The sequence below is a fragment of the Tauraco erythrolophus genome, chromosome Z, assembly GCF_009769465.1.
Source record: "Tauraco erythrolophus isolate bTauEry1 chromosome Z, bTauEry1.pri, whole genome shotgun sequence".
NCBI lineage: Eukaryota > Metazoa > Chordata > Aves > Musophagiformes > Musophagidae > Tauraco > Tauraco erythrolophus.
The window spans coordinates 56,900,455-56,915,282 of NC_141496.1; the positions used below are offsets into that span (position 1 = coordinate 56,900,455).

General features: G+C 40.4%; 1 protein-coding gene across 1 annotated transcript in view; it reads left to right on the top strand.

Moving 5' to 3' along the window:
* PGGT1B (protein geranylgeranyltransferase type I subunit beta) overlaps positions 1 to 14,828 on the top strand; it is a 46,982-nt gene that overhangs the window by 26,748 nt on the left and 5,406 nt on the right. Inside the window, 4 exon segments of the mRNA XM_086629868.1 lie at positions 276 to 427; positions 3,211 to 3,343; positions 11,728 to 11,773; positions 14,641 to 14,825. Coding sequence (XP_086485994.1) covers positions 276 to 427; positions 3,211 to 3,343; positions 11,728 to 11,773; positions 14,641 to 14,825 — 516 coding nt within the window.

The window sequence follows — 14,828 nt, forward strand, 5'->3', positions numbered from 1 at the left end:
GGCCAGCAACAGGGCCATCTTGCAGCTGGCTGGCATTGGTTCTGTGAGACATAGGGGAAGCTTCTAGTAGCTTCTCACAGAAGCCACCCCTGTAGCCCCCCTGCTACCAAAACCTTGCCACGCAAACCCCATACGGATACTTTCAGTTTAACCGTATAAGTGAAGGGAAAATAACTTTGTTTACCTCTTAACTTTTCTTAAAAATGAATGGTTGACTGTAATATAAGGTCTTATGATGTTTCAATATTTTTCTTTTTTCCCCGCTTTTTTTCCAGGGTCTAGGTATATCTCATCCCTATGATAGTGGACACATAGCAATGACTTACACAGGTCTGTCATGTCTGGTTATTCTCGGAGATGATTTAAGTCGAGTAAATAAAGATGCTGTACTGGCAGGACTGAGAGCACTCCAGCTGGAGGATGGAAGGTAAAAGATATTTTATTTTCTAGAACTCTCTGGAAGGTTAATAGAAAACCCGGATGTGGAATGAAACATAAGAAACATCGTTTCTGTGAAAGAAACTGTATAATCTTTTCTTTCTATTAGACAATACTTCAGTGGGTAACCAGTATCAGTCACAGAAGCTTGCCAGTTTACAGGGCCTAAAAGCACTTTCTGTATAGATTCACTTATGAATCGGAGAATGGCGGTATTTGCTTACAACTGTAGATACTTATTACTGGAAAGTAAACAAACTGGTTTGTGTCTTGAGCGTAGTAGTTCTCCTCTACCCTTCAGATAACTGAGGTTTTCTGTGTTTATATTCTCTGGTTTTTGGAGGGTGCTGGAACACTGCGATGACAATGCTTGCTCTGCAGGAGGATGGGCTTTATTTAGTTTTTAGAGATTCAAGATGTCAATATACAGGATGAATTAGCCAATATATTACTTGTAATAGGAGTATGATATTACTCAACTTCATTGTGAGATCTGTCCTTTTGCATGCATTTTTAAATAGATGGTATATACCCCTTGATCTGCTTCTGGTGGTGAGTTTGTTTGTTTTTTTGTTAATACACACTGAAGCTGGTAGCTAATGAAAACTTCTGCTAGTGCACATGATCTGTCTAGGTTGTTAAATTTTACTGAATATTATTTTTGAAAGAGTACTTTAAGAAATGCAAAGTTACAGAAGTGTTGTTGCTCAAGGAATTATCTTTCACTTCACAATGAAATTGCTGTCACCCTTTATGAGTTAAGAAAGCTTTTGTTTTGGTCAAACGGCTCTGTATTGCCTAGACATCTTATAATTAAAACTTTTTTTTTGTAACACAACTATAAAAACACAGTGTTGCATGTGTTTTTAGAAAGAAGAAACAAACACAAAATTCCAGAATGTTCAGAATGCCAGTTGTGAATATGAACTATATAATGAACAGTTTTCTGTTATTTATAACAGCAGACTGACCTTAATGGTCAAGTCCTAATGTATATATACAGATACATGTATACAAATACATGTATTTGTTGATATGCTGTAGTTTGTAGTTTCTTCAAGGATGTGGAGATGCCTTTTATATTGCTCCAAGCATTCCTGTTATGTATCAGACCTTTTATTTTTTTAAAGTATATCCGAAAGGAACAAATTGCTCCCAACCCACTAGTCTTGCCTTGTTACAGTAATAATCTACATGCAGTTAAACTCTTTGACATGATCGTATTGTTGTAGTTTTAATGTACAGACTGGTTGCTCTTACATGATCCTGTGTTTTACATTCCCTACTGAAAAGTGCAAGTTAGCCACTATTGGGAAAGGAGGGTGCTTTGCACTGGTAAAGAATTGTTACTTTGGCAGGAGTCAATTTCTAGTATGACAGACATTTTCATAGCTATGAAAACAGCTTTTTCTGCCCCAAAGAGAGAGGATGTGTGAAGGCCCGAACTTAACATCTTGTCCGGATGGAAACAGCAAGTGAACTCAGTAAGGGAAAGAGACGTTTTTCTGGTGTTACCCTAGTATAAGTATAAGCTACTCTTAGTTAATAAAAGACACATGTGAAGAAACACAAACTAAAACAAACAAAAAAAAAAAATGGAAAGTACATTGTCTCATTTTATATCACGAATAAATGTGTGTGTTTTAATTTCTGCCTTACCTTAGCTCAATGTGATGTGAAGTATCTGGATAACATACAGTGCAGTTGTCACCTGAGGATGGAGTGAGATTTTAAACCACAGTACTGTCACATGTTAAGAAGATTCCTGGTTTCCCAGAATGATCTGTGCCATATCTGGAGGGCGATGAAGTTCATCCCTATCTGAGCTGCAGAGAGCAGGGTCTGGCACCACAGGGGTTACGAGAGGTTAAAGTATTCCCCAGGAGATGTTGGAGACTTTTCTATGCAAGTAGATAATAGGGTACATACTTGAATTGCAGGGTCAAAGAGGAAGTGTCATAATGATGATAGTCATGCTTAAAAGACTGTCCTTGAAGTCAGAAGTACCTTTTTTTATTTCTTTTTTTTTTTTTAGAACAGATTTGTCAGGAGGACTCATCAAAATACTCTATTGCGCTGGCTTCTTGCAAATGGTGAAGTCATCAAAATACGCTAACCAGCCCTTTGAAACAAATGGAGACTTGTCAGGCAGCAAATCACAGCATCCATCTTCATTTTAAGGGTCTCTGAGAGAGCACAGGATTGTACCTAGATAAGCCAGATACAACAACTTTAAAACATTCATAAAGTTTGGAAAGATTGTAGCCATAAGAAATTAAAAACTGGACTGAAGGTGGTTTTCATTATTTGTAGTAATATGGTAGTAATAACAATTACATTTATATATACATGGGAAACTGATCCTGAAGTTGCAGACAGGAAAGAAAGCCTTATGAGCTATTAAGATTTCTAGGAAGGCAAATAATTCAGCCCAAACCAGTAGATGTTGAAATGGTACCTCATACGTCAGTATATACTATGATAGGTGAAAGACTGTAAGCGTTAACATCGTTGAATAAATAAAGACCAGTGTCATTACATTGCTGGAAGTGAAGTCACCTGGGCCCCTAAACCTTAATAGTTTTATTCATTTTGCTTGGCTTAGCAAATCGTGTCTTCCAAAAAGAAAGTCTAGCATAGCTTTGGGTTATATTTATGTGAATACTTTAAATAGAAGTAACTATTTTTTAAAGGAAAAATTACAGAATTCCTTGAACTGCTTTTCATATTTTCTGATATAACAGTGTAAAATGAGAGAAATATTTCTTGCAGTTTCTGTGCAGTGCTGGAAGGAAGTGAGAATGATATGAGGTTTGTGTACTGTGCTTCCTGCATCTGCTACATGCTCGATAACTGGTCAGGCATGGATATGAAAAAAGCGATAGACTACATTAGAAGAAGTATGGTGAGTATTCACAACATGTTATTTTTTACTACGTTTTAAAATTACTAGCTTTATTTCTTAACTATGACTAAAAATTTTTCTGTCCAAATTGAAATATTATGGTAATTTCTTTCATTTCTGTTTCTGCTTAGCGAGTTGAAAATGAAAAAGTACTTTTTTTTTTTCTTACATTTGTGTTTTCCTTGTAATGTGTGTACTAGCAAGATAATTTTATTTGGTGTGTTTGTTCACTGCAAATTAAATCTGATCTTTTTCCTTTAAAACTCAATTTAAAATTGAAACCAAGTTTTTGAAAACTGGGGCCTGATGTTCCTATAGCTTAGAAAAAGTGCATAAATAAAGCACCGCATCAATAGAATTCTCACATTTCAATGAGCTGTAGTCCTGCTTTTTAAGTGATATACAGAATCAAGGAAAAAGACTTAATTATTGACATCAATTCAAGCTTAATAACTGGTTCCAATCAGGCACTTCATTATTTATTTATTAGTTATTTGATATGAAGGAAAATATTTGTTTATACACTTTTTTGTCTGTGTCAGTGCAAGCTGTCGTCATATTTGGTTGGAGCAAAAGAGTTTTCAGTTTTTTCATGGTGTTTTTATTAGTTTAATTGAGTTTCATTTTCCAAGAATAAAACAGATGGTTTTCAAAGAAGCTGAGCAAGCTTGAAAACTACAGTTCCTTGAATGTGAGTATATATACATATTAAACTCTTCTGGTCCACAAGAAAGAGCCAAATTTATGATGACATACAACTTCTGTATGTTTTAGTAGTTGCTGCCAACAGTGAGATTGTAACATTTAAGTGAGAAACAAGTCTAAAAAAGACTTAATCTCCTACTGCAGACCAAATTGGGTTTTATTTTTTGTTTATTTTTTTAAGGAGGTAGTGAGATGCGTAAGCATTTCTTAGTGTACATCACAAGAAGCTTTCTGGCACGCTGCCATGGATGGGTTAGGAACATAGTTTTCTTCATGTGTTCTTTTTCAAAAAAATCAAAATCCAGCCAATTCATACATTTTGCATTCATGAGGTTAGCCTGCATACTGAAATTGAGAGTATGAACAAAACTTTATACTATCAGACCTACATTGCTTTTAATGCCTTCTTACTCCTCCCAACACCCATCAGCAGGACAGGAAAGAGAATAGGAAGAGCAAAGGCAAGAAAACTCATGGATCAAGGTAAAAAAAGTTAGCTAAGTGAAGAAAAGAGGAAAAAAACAAGTGATGCAAAGACAATCAGTCACTCACCACCTCTGACAGGCAGACCAATGTTCAGCCAGTCTCCATGCACTAGCCACCTTGGAAGACAGCTCCCTCCTCCCTACCCCTTCTTCTTCTGCTACTCCGGTTTTATTGCTGAGCAGGAGGATACAACATGTGGAATATCCCTTTGGACAGTTGAGTTCAGCTGTCCTGACTGCATCCCCTCCCAACTTCTCCCCCACCCTCAGCTTACTCTCTGTGGGGTGGTGAAGTGCGGAAAAAAAAAAACACCCTTGATGTTGTGCTTGGTGCTGATAGTCCATCCAACAGCTGGCTCCTAGATCCCATGTGTGCCCCACTTCTGGCAAGTCAACCTACAAGCCCCTCAGAGTTGTGGTCCCATTCCAGTTGCTGGTACTCAGACCACCTGTCTTACCCACCAGCTATTTGGACTTAAAGTTTGCTGGCATTCAAATACACACACACACTCAGAATAGATAGCACTTTTTCCATGTTTCCATTGCTTGTTTCTCCCCACTCTGCTTTGATCTTTCTCTTTCTCACCATTGGTCCTTTCCATACCCATCCCATAATAAGTAGCTGTCCTGGTTTCAGCTGGGACAGAGCTAGCTCTTCTTTTTGACAGCTAGAAGAGCTTCGTGTTTTGGTTTTAGTCTGAGACTTGCTCCGAGAAGAACGCTGACAGCGCACTGATGTTTATAGTTGGCACTGAGGTCTCCAGGACTTTTCAGCTGCCGTGTTCTTGCCATGTGCAGGAGCACAACAGGATAGGGGGGGAGCATGGCCGGGATGGGGGGTCCATGACTCTCCTTATGATTTGTACTTAGACTTAGTATTGAGGGCCAAACATGGCCAATTAGTACTCCGTATCATGCAGTGTCATGCCCAGTATAAAAGTGAGGGTCAGCCAGAAAGAAGGGCTTTTGCCCTTCCGGGACTGTCACTTTCAGACTCTTGAGAGTGTTTTCTCTGTCTCGCTCTCTATTTTTGGGCCTCTCGCTCGTCCGGGATTGTGGTATCGGGATTTATCTGTTTCGGGATCATTAGTTCGGGATGAGACGGGCCTCGGTCAAGGGGTGGTGAGCAATTACACCGTACATCACTCGTTTGTATATATTTATCCTTGTGCATATCCGTACATATATATATTGGTAGCAGTAGTAGTAAATTGTTCTTATCTCAACCCATGGGTCTCTTTTTCCTTTTCTTCTTTAATTCCCTTCCTCATCCCCGGTGGGTGGGAGAGGGTGAGTGAGCAGCTGTGAGGAGTTTAGTTGCCAGAGCAGCCTAAACCACAACAGTAGCACACACCTCTGCATTACCCAGAAAACACCCCATAGCAAGTTTTATACAATCCCAGAATTTTCTTCTCTTGTATCCTGTAAGAGTCCTTATACTCCGGTAGTTAGTAGCCCACTTTGGTTAGCATGGGTTTCCAGAGTGAGAATATCCCTGCTGGCGCCTCTCGATGGGCTTCTCCCAGGGACAATAATTTATCCAGTTCTCCTCTCACAGTCAGAGGGAGCAGCTTGAGTCAGGGTGCTTGCTTTTCACTGATTAGGACAGGAGGGTTCTTTGTCCTCGGATCCTCACTGGACCTTTGTGTTTACTGAGATTAACCTTTAATCAGATAGCTTAATCAGAGAATTTTTGATTCTCTTATCTGATTAACCTTTAATCAGATAGAGAATCAAAAATTAAGAAAGAATAGAGAAAAAAATACAGAGCAAAACCCTCATTGTGGTGTTCTATACATCACATGAACTGTTAGTTAGCATTTTGTACGCTTGAGTGCAGTTTTGGTTCCAAAGGATATGGTGGAACTTGGAAGGCTACAAAGAAAGTTGAGTTGAATTGTCAGATGTATGAACCAGCTTGTGCAAAAGGCGCGTTTAATATACTAGGACTCTTCATTCTGGAACTGAGACGATGAAGTGGAGTATGACCGAGGTATGTAAAGTAGTAAGTAGCACTGAAAAGATTAGGTGAGCAGGGAGCCATTACTTGTTTCTAAGACAAGAGCTAGAGAGCACTGTATGAGACCATTGGTGAGCAGGCAAGTGGAGATTTTTGCAAAGTTTGGAACTTTGAAATGGCTCTGGAGATTTACTGTGTACAGTGATCTTTCACCACATTTACAGTTTGCTTCTGGAGCTTTAGCATTAAACCTTGTACCTGCAAATTCCAATTGTTATGTTCCCACTGGGAAAACTGACACCACTTAAAAGAAAAATAAAAATTGAAGCCTGAACAGAACAAGACCTCTTGGAAGGGCTCATAGTAGTGCTTCAGCTCACCAGTGAAGTAAAAGTGGAGTCTGGGCATGGTCAATGTCCAGAAGACATTGTGGCTTGTCATGAAGACTCTGTCTTTTCCTGGCTGGCTCAGAGTATAGTTTAAAAAGATCCTAAAAGCAGTGTTCTGTAGGCAGCAGTCGTCTTAGCATGTACTAATGTGTAACAAGAGATGCTATATATTTGTCCAGTTTTACTGTGAGTTGGTAGATTGGATATACCCTGTGTTCAGTAGGACTTCTTTTTTAAAAGCATTGGTATACTGTTAATTCACAGCAGAGTTGGTATGCACATGTACACGAGTTTTGTCTGGGTTTTCTGGGTGTGCACTGTTTGGTCAGACACTATTTCATGCTCTAACTCGGTTGCAAAGTGTATGACACTTCTAGGCAAATACACGAAACCTTTGCATCCTGCTTCATCACATCATAGAATTGAAGATGTGTCTGAAGAAGTCTCAAACGTTCAGGGAGTGACCCTCTGTGAAAATCATTGCATAGTGGTGGTTGTTGCTCCCTGTCATTCATTTCTTTCCAAAACCCACCTTGAGATGTATTCCAATTCAATTACTGAATCACATGAACAAAGTATTTCTTGAAGTGTGTTTCTTAAATAAATACAATGAATGTGAAATGTGGTATCCAAGAACGTTAACTTGATTTCTCCTGTTAAGATTTTGTAGATGATGTAAAAATAACCTATATCTATTACAATTCAAAGTAAATTATATTTGAGATTATTTCATTTGTTATTCCTTGTGAAACTAACTATACAGTGAATATTGCTATAGACTTTCTTGCAAATGCTTATTCCTGTTTTCATAGAATCATAGAATCATAGAATGGTTAGGGTTGGAAGGGACCTTAAAGATCATCTAGTTCCAACCCCCCTGCCATGGGCAGAGAAATCCTCCACTACATGAGGTTGCCCAAAGCCTCATCTAACCTGGCCTTGAACACTTCCAGGGATGGGGCATCCACAACTTCTCTGGGCAACCTGTTCCAGTGCCTCACCACCCTCAATGTAAAAAATTTCTTCCTTATATCTAATTGAAATCTCCCCTCTTTCAGTTTAAATCCATTGCACCTTGTCCTATCACTACACGCCCTTGTAAAAAGTCCCTCTCCATCTTTCCTGTAGGCCCCCTTTAGGTACTGGAAAGCTGCTATAAGTTCACCCCGGAGCCTTTTCTTCTCCAGGCTGAACAGCCCCAACTCTCTCAGCCTGTCTTCATAGCAGAGGTGCTCCAGCCCTCGGATCATCTTCGTGGCCCTCCTCTGGACTCGCTCCAGTAGTTCCATGCCCTTCTTGTGTTGGGGACTCCAGAGCTGAACACAGTACTCCTGGTGGGGTCTCACGAGAGCAGAGTAGAGGGGCAGAATCACTTCCCTCGACCTTCTGGCCACACTTCTTTTGATACACCCCAGGATACGATTTGCTTTCTGGGCTGCCAGCGCACATTGCCAGCTCATGTTGAGCTTCTCATCCACCAGCACTCCCAAGTCCTTTTCCTCAGGGCTGCTCTCAATCCATTCTCCACCCAGCCTGTACTTGTGCATGGGATTGCCCTGACCCACATGCAGGACCTTGCACTTGGCCTTGTTGGACTTCGTGAGGTTCTCACAGGCCCACCTCTCCAGCCTGTCAAGGTCCCTCTGGATGGCATCCCTTCCCTCCACCGTTTCCACAACACCACAAAACTGAAGGCCACCAAATTAGTCAGGCAGGATTTGCCCTTAGTGAAGCCATGTTGGCTGTCACAAATTACCTCCTTATTTTCTATGTGCCTTAGCGTAGTCGCCAGGAGGATCTGCTCCACGATCTTGCCGGGCACAGAGGTGAGACTGACTGGCCTGCAGTTCCCTGGGTCTTCTTTTTTCCCCTTTTTAAAGATGGGGGCTATGTTTCTCCTTTTCCAGTCATTGGGAACTTTACCAGATTGCCACGACTTCTGAAATATGATGGATAGTGGCTTAGCAACTTCATCTGCCAGTTCCCTCAGGACCCGCAGATGCACCTCATCTGGTCCCATGGACTTGTCCACCTTGTTTTGCTATGATGTTACCTTGTTCTGGTAGTTCCATTAATTATAAAACAAAAGGGATTGCATTGCTTAACAGTAAACTGCTGTGAGAGAAAGGTACGGTTTTGTTTTGCTATCGTATGTCATCGTTTGCACATAGATGAAGCAAGTGATACAAACTTTTCTTCACTCATTCAAATTGACGTACGTTTTAAGTGCAACTAATCTGGATGGAGAGTAGCATGACTGGTTAAACACAGTAATCTTTGTAATAAGTGTCTGGATTTTTTAGCTTATTCTTTGGAATTTATTCTATTTAGTGATACAGTATAAGAATTGTGGCAGATGTAATTCAGTATAGCTGAAGGAGAGAGGGAGTTTGTGTAGTTAGGCATGTCAAGAACAGCAGAAGATTGTAACTTGAAACAATGGTGTTGCTTTATTCAAAAAACTTATGTTAAAAAGAATTGAATTTTCATACAGAATGGATAGCACTCTTTTTATCACTTGGCTAAAAAGTATTTGTAGAGTACTGATCACAAAAATGATTCTGGGTCAGTTTTAATGTCACTAAAACTGTCAGGTTCAAATCACACAATTTTTATCTGCATAGGTTGATTTTTGGCTTTCACATTCAAAAGTCAGATACATAACTAATCAAACAACAACAGATGCTAAGATGCTGAAATTCTGAATGACTTCCACAGCCTCTAAAATACTACTTTTTGCAACATTCCTTGGTTTACTGCAAATTTGGTTTTTAAGTAGAGGTATTGCAAAAAGCTTTAATTATAGCCTCTGCTTCTTCTAGTATAGTAGAGTCCTCTTGAAATGCAGGTATATGAGTCTGTTGATGTAATTAAACTGGTTGTGAAGTTTTAGACTCTGAAGCAAAGATTGTACCCAACTTGGTTTACGTATTTTCTGGGGGTAGTATTTAATTACGCGGTTTTCATGTTGCAGTAGCCTAGAGCCTCTTTTGCATGTAATTTCCTGGGTCTTTTCAAAAGGACAAAGAAACAAAAATATTTCCCTAGTTCTTTAATGCACACAAGTCCCCAAAGAGCAGCTGATGTCTGTAAATAAATCAGCACCAGTCCAGCAAAGGTCAGCTATTGTCTATTAAAATTTCAAGCTAATTGTACAGCCCAACATAGTACACTGTCTGGGATGCACATTTAACAGCTTTTCTCCAGAGCTAATTTGTCATACATAAAGCAAACCACCTCCTCTTACAATTACTGTTTGTAGAGTTAATTAGCTTTGCCAGCATAGCTTTGCTAATCAGCCTGCCTTTGCTTAGCAATTAGTGGGTCTGTGGAGTGTGGTAGCACATTTGCATTCATTCTAAAAAGGCAGTGGAAAAACTCTAGGCTGCTGTGTGTTTTAACATTCAGATGTTTGTAGGGGTTACTTACTTAAAACTGACTGGTTCAAACTTTAGAAGGTCAACCTTCTGAAGTGAACCTGCTGAAGTGTATGTATCAGATGTTATTCTTTTTAGTTGCTTCAGCTTGCAGCAATAACTCAAAAACTGAGAATATAGTTTTAATGTAGCTTCTGTGTCTGCTTCTGCTTCTTTATTTCTTCTCAGTGTCAGCTTTAAAAACAGATCTACAAACTCAGCTGCAGGTCATTCCTAAAGACACGATAGCTCCTGTAGCCGTTCTTTGGTTAGGACTGTGGGAGTCGTTAGTGATGTGTCAGGGTGTGCTGTGTCTACTAGCTACTGTTAAATGTTTTGCAGAAAACATGAAAAATTCATAGCCAGCACCGGGGTGGCGGGGGAGAGGGGAAGTTAAAATTGCTTTCCAACTATCTGATCAGATAGTGCACCAACCATTAATTGAGCAGTTGATATAGAAGATGTAGGACCTGTGTAATTTAATTTCAAAAGTTAAACTTCGTTTTTGTTCCTAGTAAATAGTTTGGTATTTTTCTAGTGATGATTTGTTAAGTATTCTATGAACTGTTTTAAAATAAACGTTTTCCATTTTATGAATAACTTACTGTGATCTCTTGTTTCTTATCATGCAAGATGATTTAATGCATTTTTAGGGAAGAAAGATTGTTATTCCCACGTATATACGGTATCATCTGCTCCTAGATTGCTCATAACAGGCCTGTAGTATAATATTCTTGGTGCTTTGTTCGTCATACTCAAGTTTCTCCTTTCTCTTTCACTTGAAGTGTTTTTTCAGCATTGTTAAGGCATTTTTAACTGTTATTTTGTAGGGCAGATCAAGTTTAGTCCAAAAGTGTGCTGCTTTATTATGTTGTTGCTTCTGGTTTCCTCCCCTCCGTTCTTAGGTTTTTTTAAAGCCTGATATTCCTGCTCCTTACTAAAGCATTTCTTGTGCTTGAGTACTGTATGCACAGTAGTACCTTTCATTTTGCCTTGTATGTTAACCAGCTTTTAGGTTAGAGACAGATTTAATTTATTAACTTAATTTTGTTTGGAATTACATATCGATTTTCTCTTTTTATAAAGACCAAAAAATTGTTGCGTTTTGGTTTGGTTTTTTTCTTTAGTGGTTATCTACATCACTGCTTTCCCTTTTTGGCAAAGACACGTTTACCAATTTTCAGACTTTTAACATACATCACAACTAAAATGAACTCCATGAAGGTCATGAAAGATGCCTGCATTGAAACAAGGTTGATTTGTTAACTGCTTTATCCCAAGAGATTTTTGAGATGTAGGTTCAGAATTTAATCAAGTTAAATAATGATTATGGTCTGATGAAAGTTTTGCTGGTAAAATGAGAAATAGCAATGTCTATGAAAGTGATATGATTATAAAGTAACTGGTTTGTGGGGTTTTTTTTCTTCAGTCTTACGATAACGGCCTGGCACAGGGAGCTGGACTGGAATCTCATGGTAAGAATGTTAAAATGTTCTATGCCTTTTTTCAAGACCAGGATTGAAAATGCTGTAAGAGGTGCAGGGTATGTCATGCTTTTCCTTTTCTGATTTTAAGGAAGTGGTATGAGGAGGAGCAAATCCAAAACATGCCTCAAAATGTCATCTATCTTCTTCCCTTAGTTCCAGCTTTATATCAGACCACGTGAGCTCTTAATATATCAACTCCATTAATCTTACCTCATGAATGTTTTGTTGAAAAGTGTTGACCACAGTTCTCATATCTTGCTGACAGAGCAAACTTTTTCTACATGTACCGTTGCTACTCTGTGTATTTGTCTGCAAGAGATTTTATGCAATGCACCTGATAATCTCCAATTTCAGCAGCTGTTACTAAAACCTAGAAGCATTTCCTCTGACAGATTACGGCATCAATTAGGAGCTCAAATCTTGAAGCAGCAGTTAATATTTGTAAACAGTTGGTAATTGTGAAGATGGGAATTCCCAAAAGACTGATATTTTTAACCAAAATGTTTCTATGTCATGAAGCAGTGGTCTGCCTGTGACAGAGAAACTATTGACTTGTGTAACTGATACTAAATATATAAAATGTTTGCTAGCTTTGTCCTTAGTATTGAGCTTTGATAGGATTCCGTGTCTTTTCTTCCTGCAGGATGGATAATTTTGAGAGACTTAAATTACATACCTAGGTATTAAAAAAATTAGTTAACTAAGTTACTGTAAAATGCTAGTGATAACAGATAGCATTACTTCAGCATTATTCTCTTGCTGCATTTCAGCATCAGAATTAAAATAACCTTAAAGTTCCTGGAGTCTTCTGGCACCACGACAGTGTAAGGAACTGTGGGCCCCAAGCTTGACTTAACAGTCTTTCCAGGCTGTAATTTTATCATATCAGGCAATAGACTCAGGATGAGTTTCGATGGACTTTAAAAAGTGATTGCCATGATACACAGACAAAGGACATGAATTGCTCTTCTAATTCCAAATTTTACTGTGCAATTTCCTTGAGAACAAAAAATTCCTTGGAAGCGTAAGTTGTGGTCCTTACAACCATGAGAGTTCATCAGTCTTTTCATAGTATTAACCACGCCTTTTTTTTTTTTTTTCCTTAATTTTTTTGTCTTTCTGCTTGTCAGACACTTCTGTCTGTATATATCCTCTGGGGGATTGTGTCTGAGACTACCTTTGGCATCTCTACTTCAGATTGCACACAGCCCAATAGCTTTCTTTAAGTTACATATGAAGAAACGTTTTCTGTTGCATTGCAGTTAACTTATTCCTGGACTGCTGTGTAATGTAAATTGCACAGCATTGACAGGCAATCCATCCAGCTTTAAGGAAGTTGTCGTGGGTTAGGCCGATCCGGCAACTAAACCCCACGCAGCTCTCCCACCCCAGTAAAATGGAGAGGAGAAAAATGTAATAAAAGAGCTGAGGATCGAGACAGGAACAGAGGAGCACCCACCAACCACGGTCCCGGGCAAAAGAGGCTGTTTTCTTAAAGCAAAACTATTTATTAACAGCTACCTACAAAGAGAAAAGCAAACAAAAATGGTTACTTGAGAGGATAACAAGAAAACAAGGCCAGGTCTTAAAAACAACACCACTCCCTCGCCTTTGCCTTCTCTTCCCGGCTCTACCTCCTCCCCCCAGCGGCGCAGGGGGCAGGGAATGGGGGAGTGCAGGTCAGTTCATTCCATGTTGTTACTGCCGCTTCTCTTAAAGGAAAAGGAGTCCTTACACCATTGTCCCTTGCTCCAGTGGATCCCCTACTCACGGCGAAAGCGTGAATCCTACCCGCTGGGGGGCAAATCCTTACCCCATCGGATTTGCCCCAAGTGTGGGCTTTACCAGTCCTGGACCTTTAAGGAGCCGTAGCCACTCGCTCTGGTGTGGGTCATCATACAGACTTTAAATGTGCTCCGGCATGGGTCGTCATATCGACCTTCAACGCGCCTCCGTACAGACTTAGATGCGTAAATGCAAAATGCGTAAATGCGCCTCGACCTGTGCCCGGGATTCACAACAGTCTCAGGCTCAGGCATCTCCTTTAACAAAGCACCTCCCCATCGGCGGGGGTCATCCCACGGACTCTAGATGTGTACCGTGCTCGGGCTCTGGCGTCTCTTCTCGACGTGGGTCCTCCACGGGCTGCGAGTGGGTCTCTGCTTGCTCCACCGAGGGCTGGTTACAAGGGACTGCTCGCAAGGGGGACTCAGCCGTGGCACACGTCGTTCCGTCCCATCTTCACTGACCTCTTATCTGTGTGGCCGTTTCTCTTAGATTTCAGTCCTTTCTGGGTGAACTCGGCCTGGTGGGCACCCTGGGAGCGGGGCTCTCCCCGAGTTCCCCAAGTGCCTCCGCCACCGCCATCCTCGACGGGGCAGGCACCGGCCCGGGCCGGGCCGCCGACCCGGCCGGGAGCGGAGGCCGTGCCCCTTTCCCGTCTCCTTGCTCCTGGGCAAAGGCACACACCTTTCTGGTTCCTTTGTCTGACGTAAATAGGGCAATTCGCAGAGGCGCCGATTGGCTCAAGCCCCGAGGGGGATGGGAGTCCGGTGTGATGGGCAGCTTCTGCCACCCGGACCTCCCCCCCCACTTCAAACCATAACAGTGGTTATGGAATTCATGTTTATTTGTGCAAGAGTTGGGTTAAAGGTTTTTTTTTTCTCCTTTAGCATACTTGCTGAATTAAAGTGGTTTTATTTACCTGGATTTTAGACTTAAAATTAAGACTTTTATACTTTTAAAAATCCATTTATTTAATTGTTACCACCCTAGCTGAAGTTCTGACTGAGATCGTAAAGGCTTCAGTGAAAATCTGGGTATCAAAACATCGCAAAACCACTCTCTCTTTACAGGTGGCTCTACATTTTGTGGTATTGCATCGCTGTGTTTGATGGGCAAACTGGAGGAAGTTTTTTCAGAAAAAGAATTGAACAGAATAAGAAGATGGTGTATAATGAGGCAACAGAATGGCTACCATGGACGACCCAACAAACCTGTAGACACTTGCTATTCCTTTTGGGTGGGAGCAACGTTGAAGGTA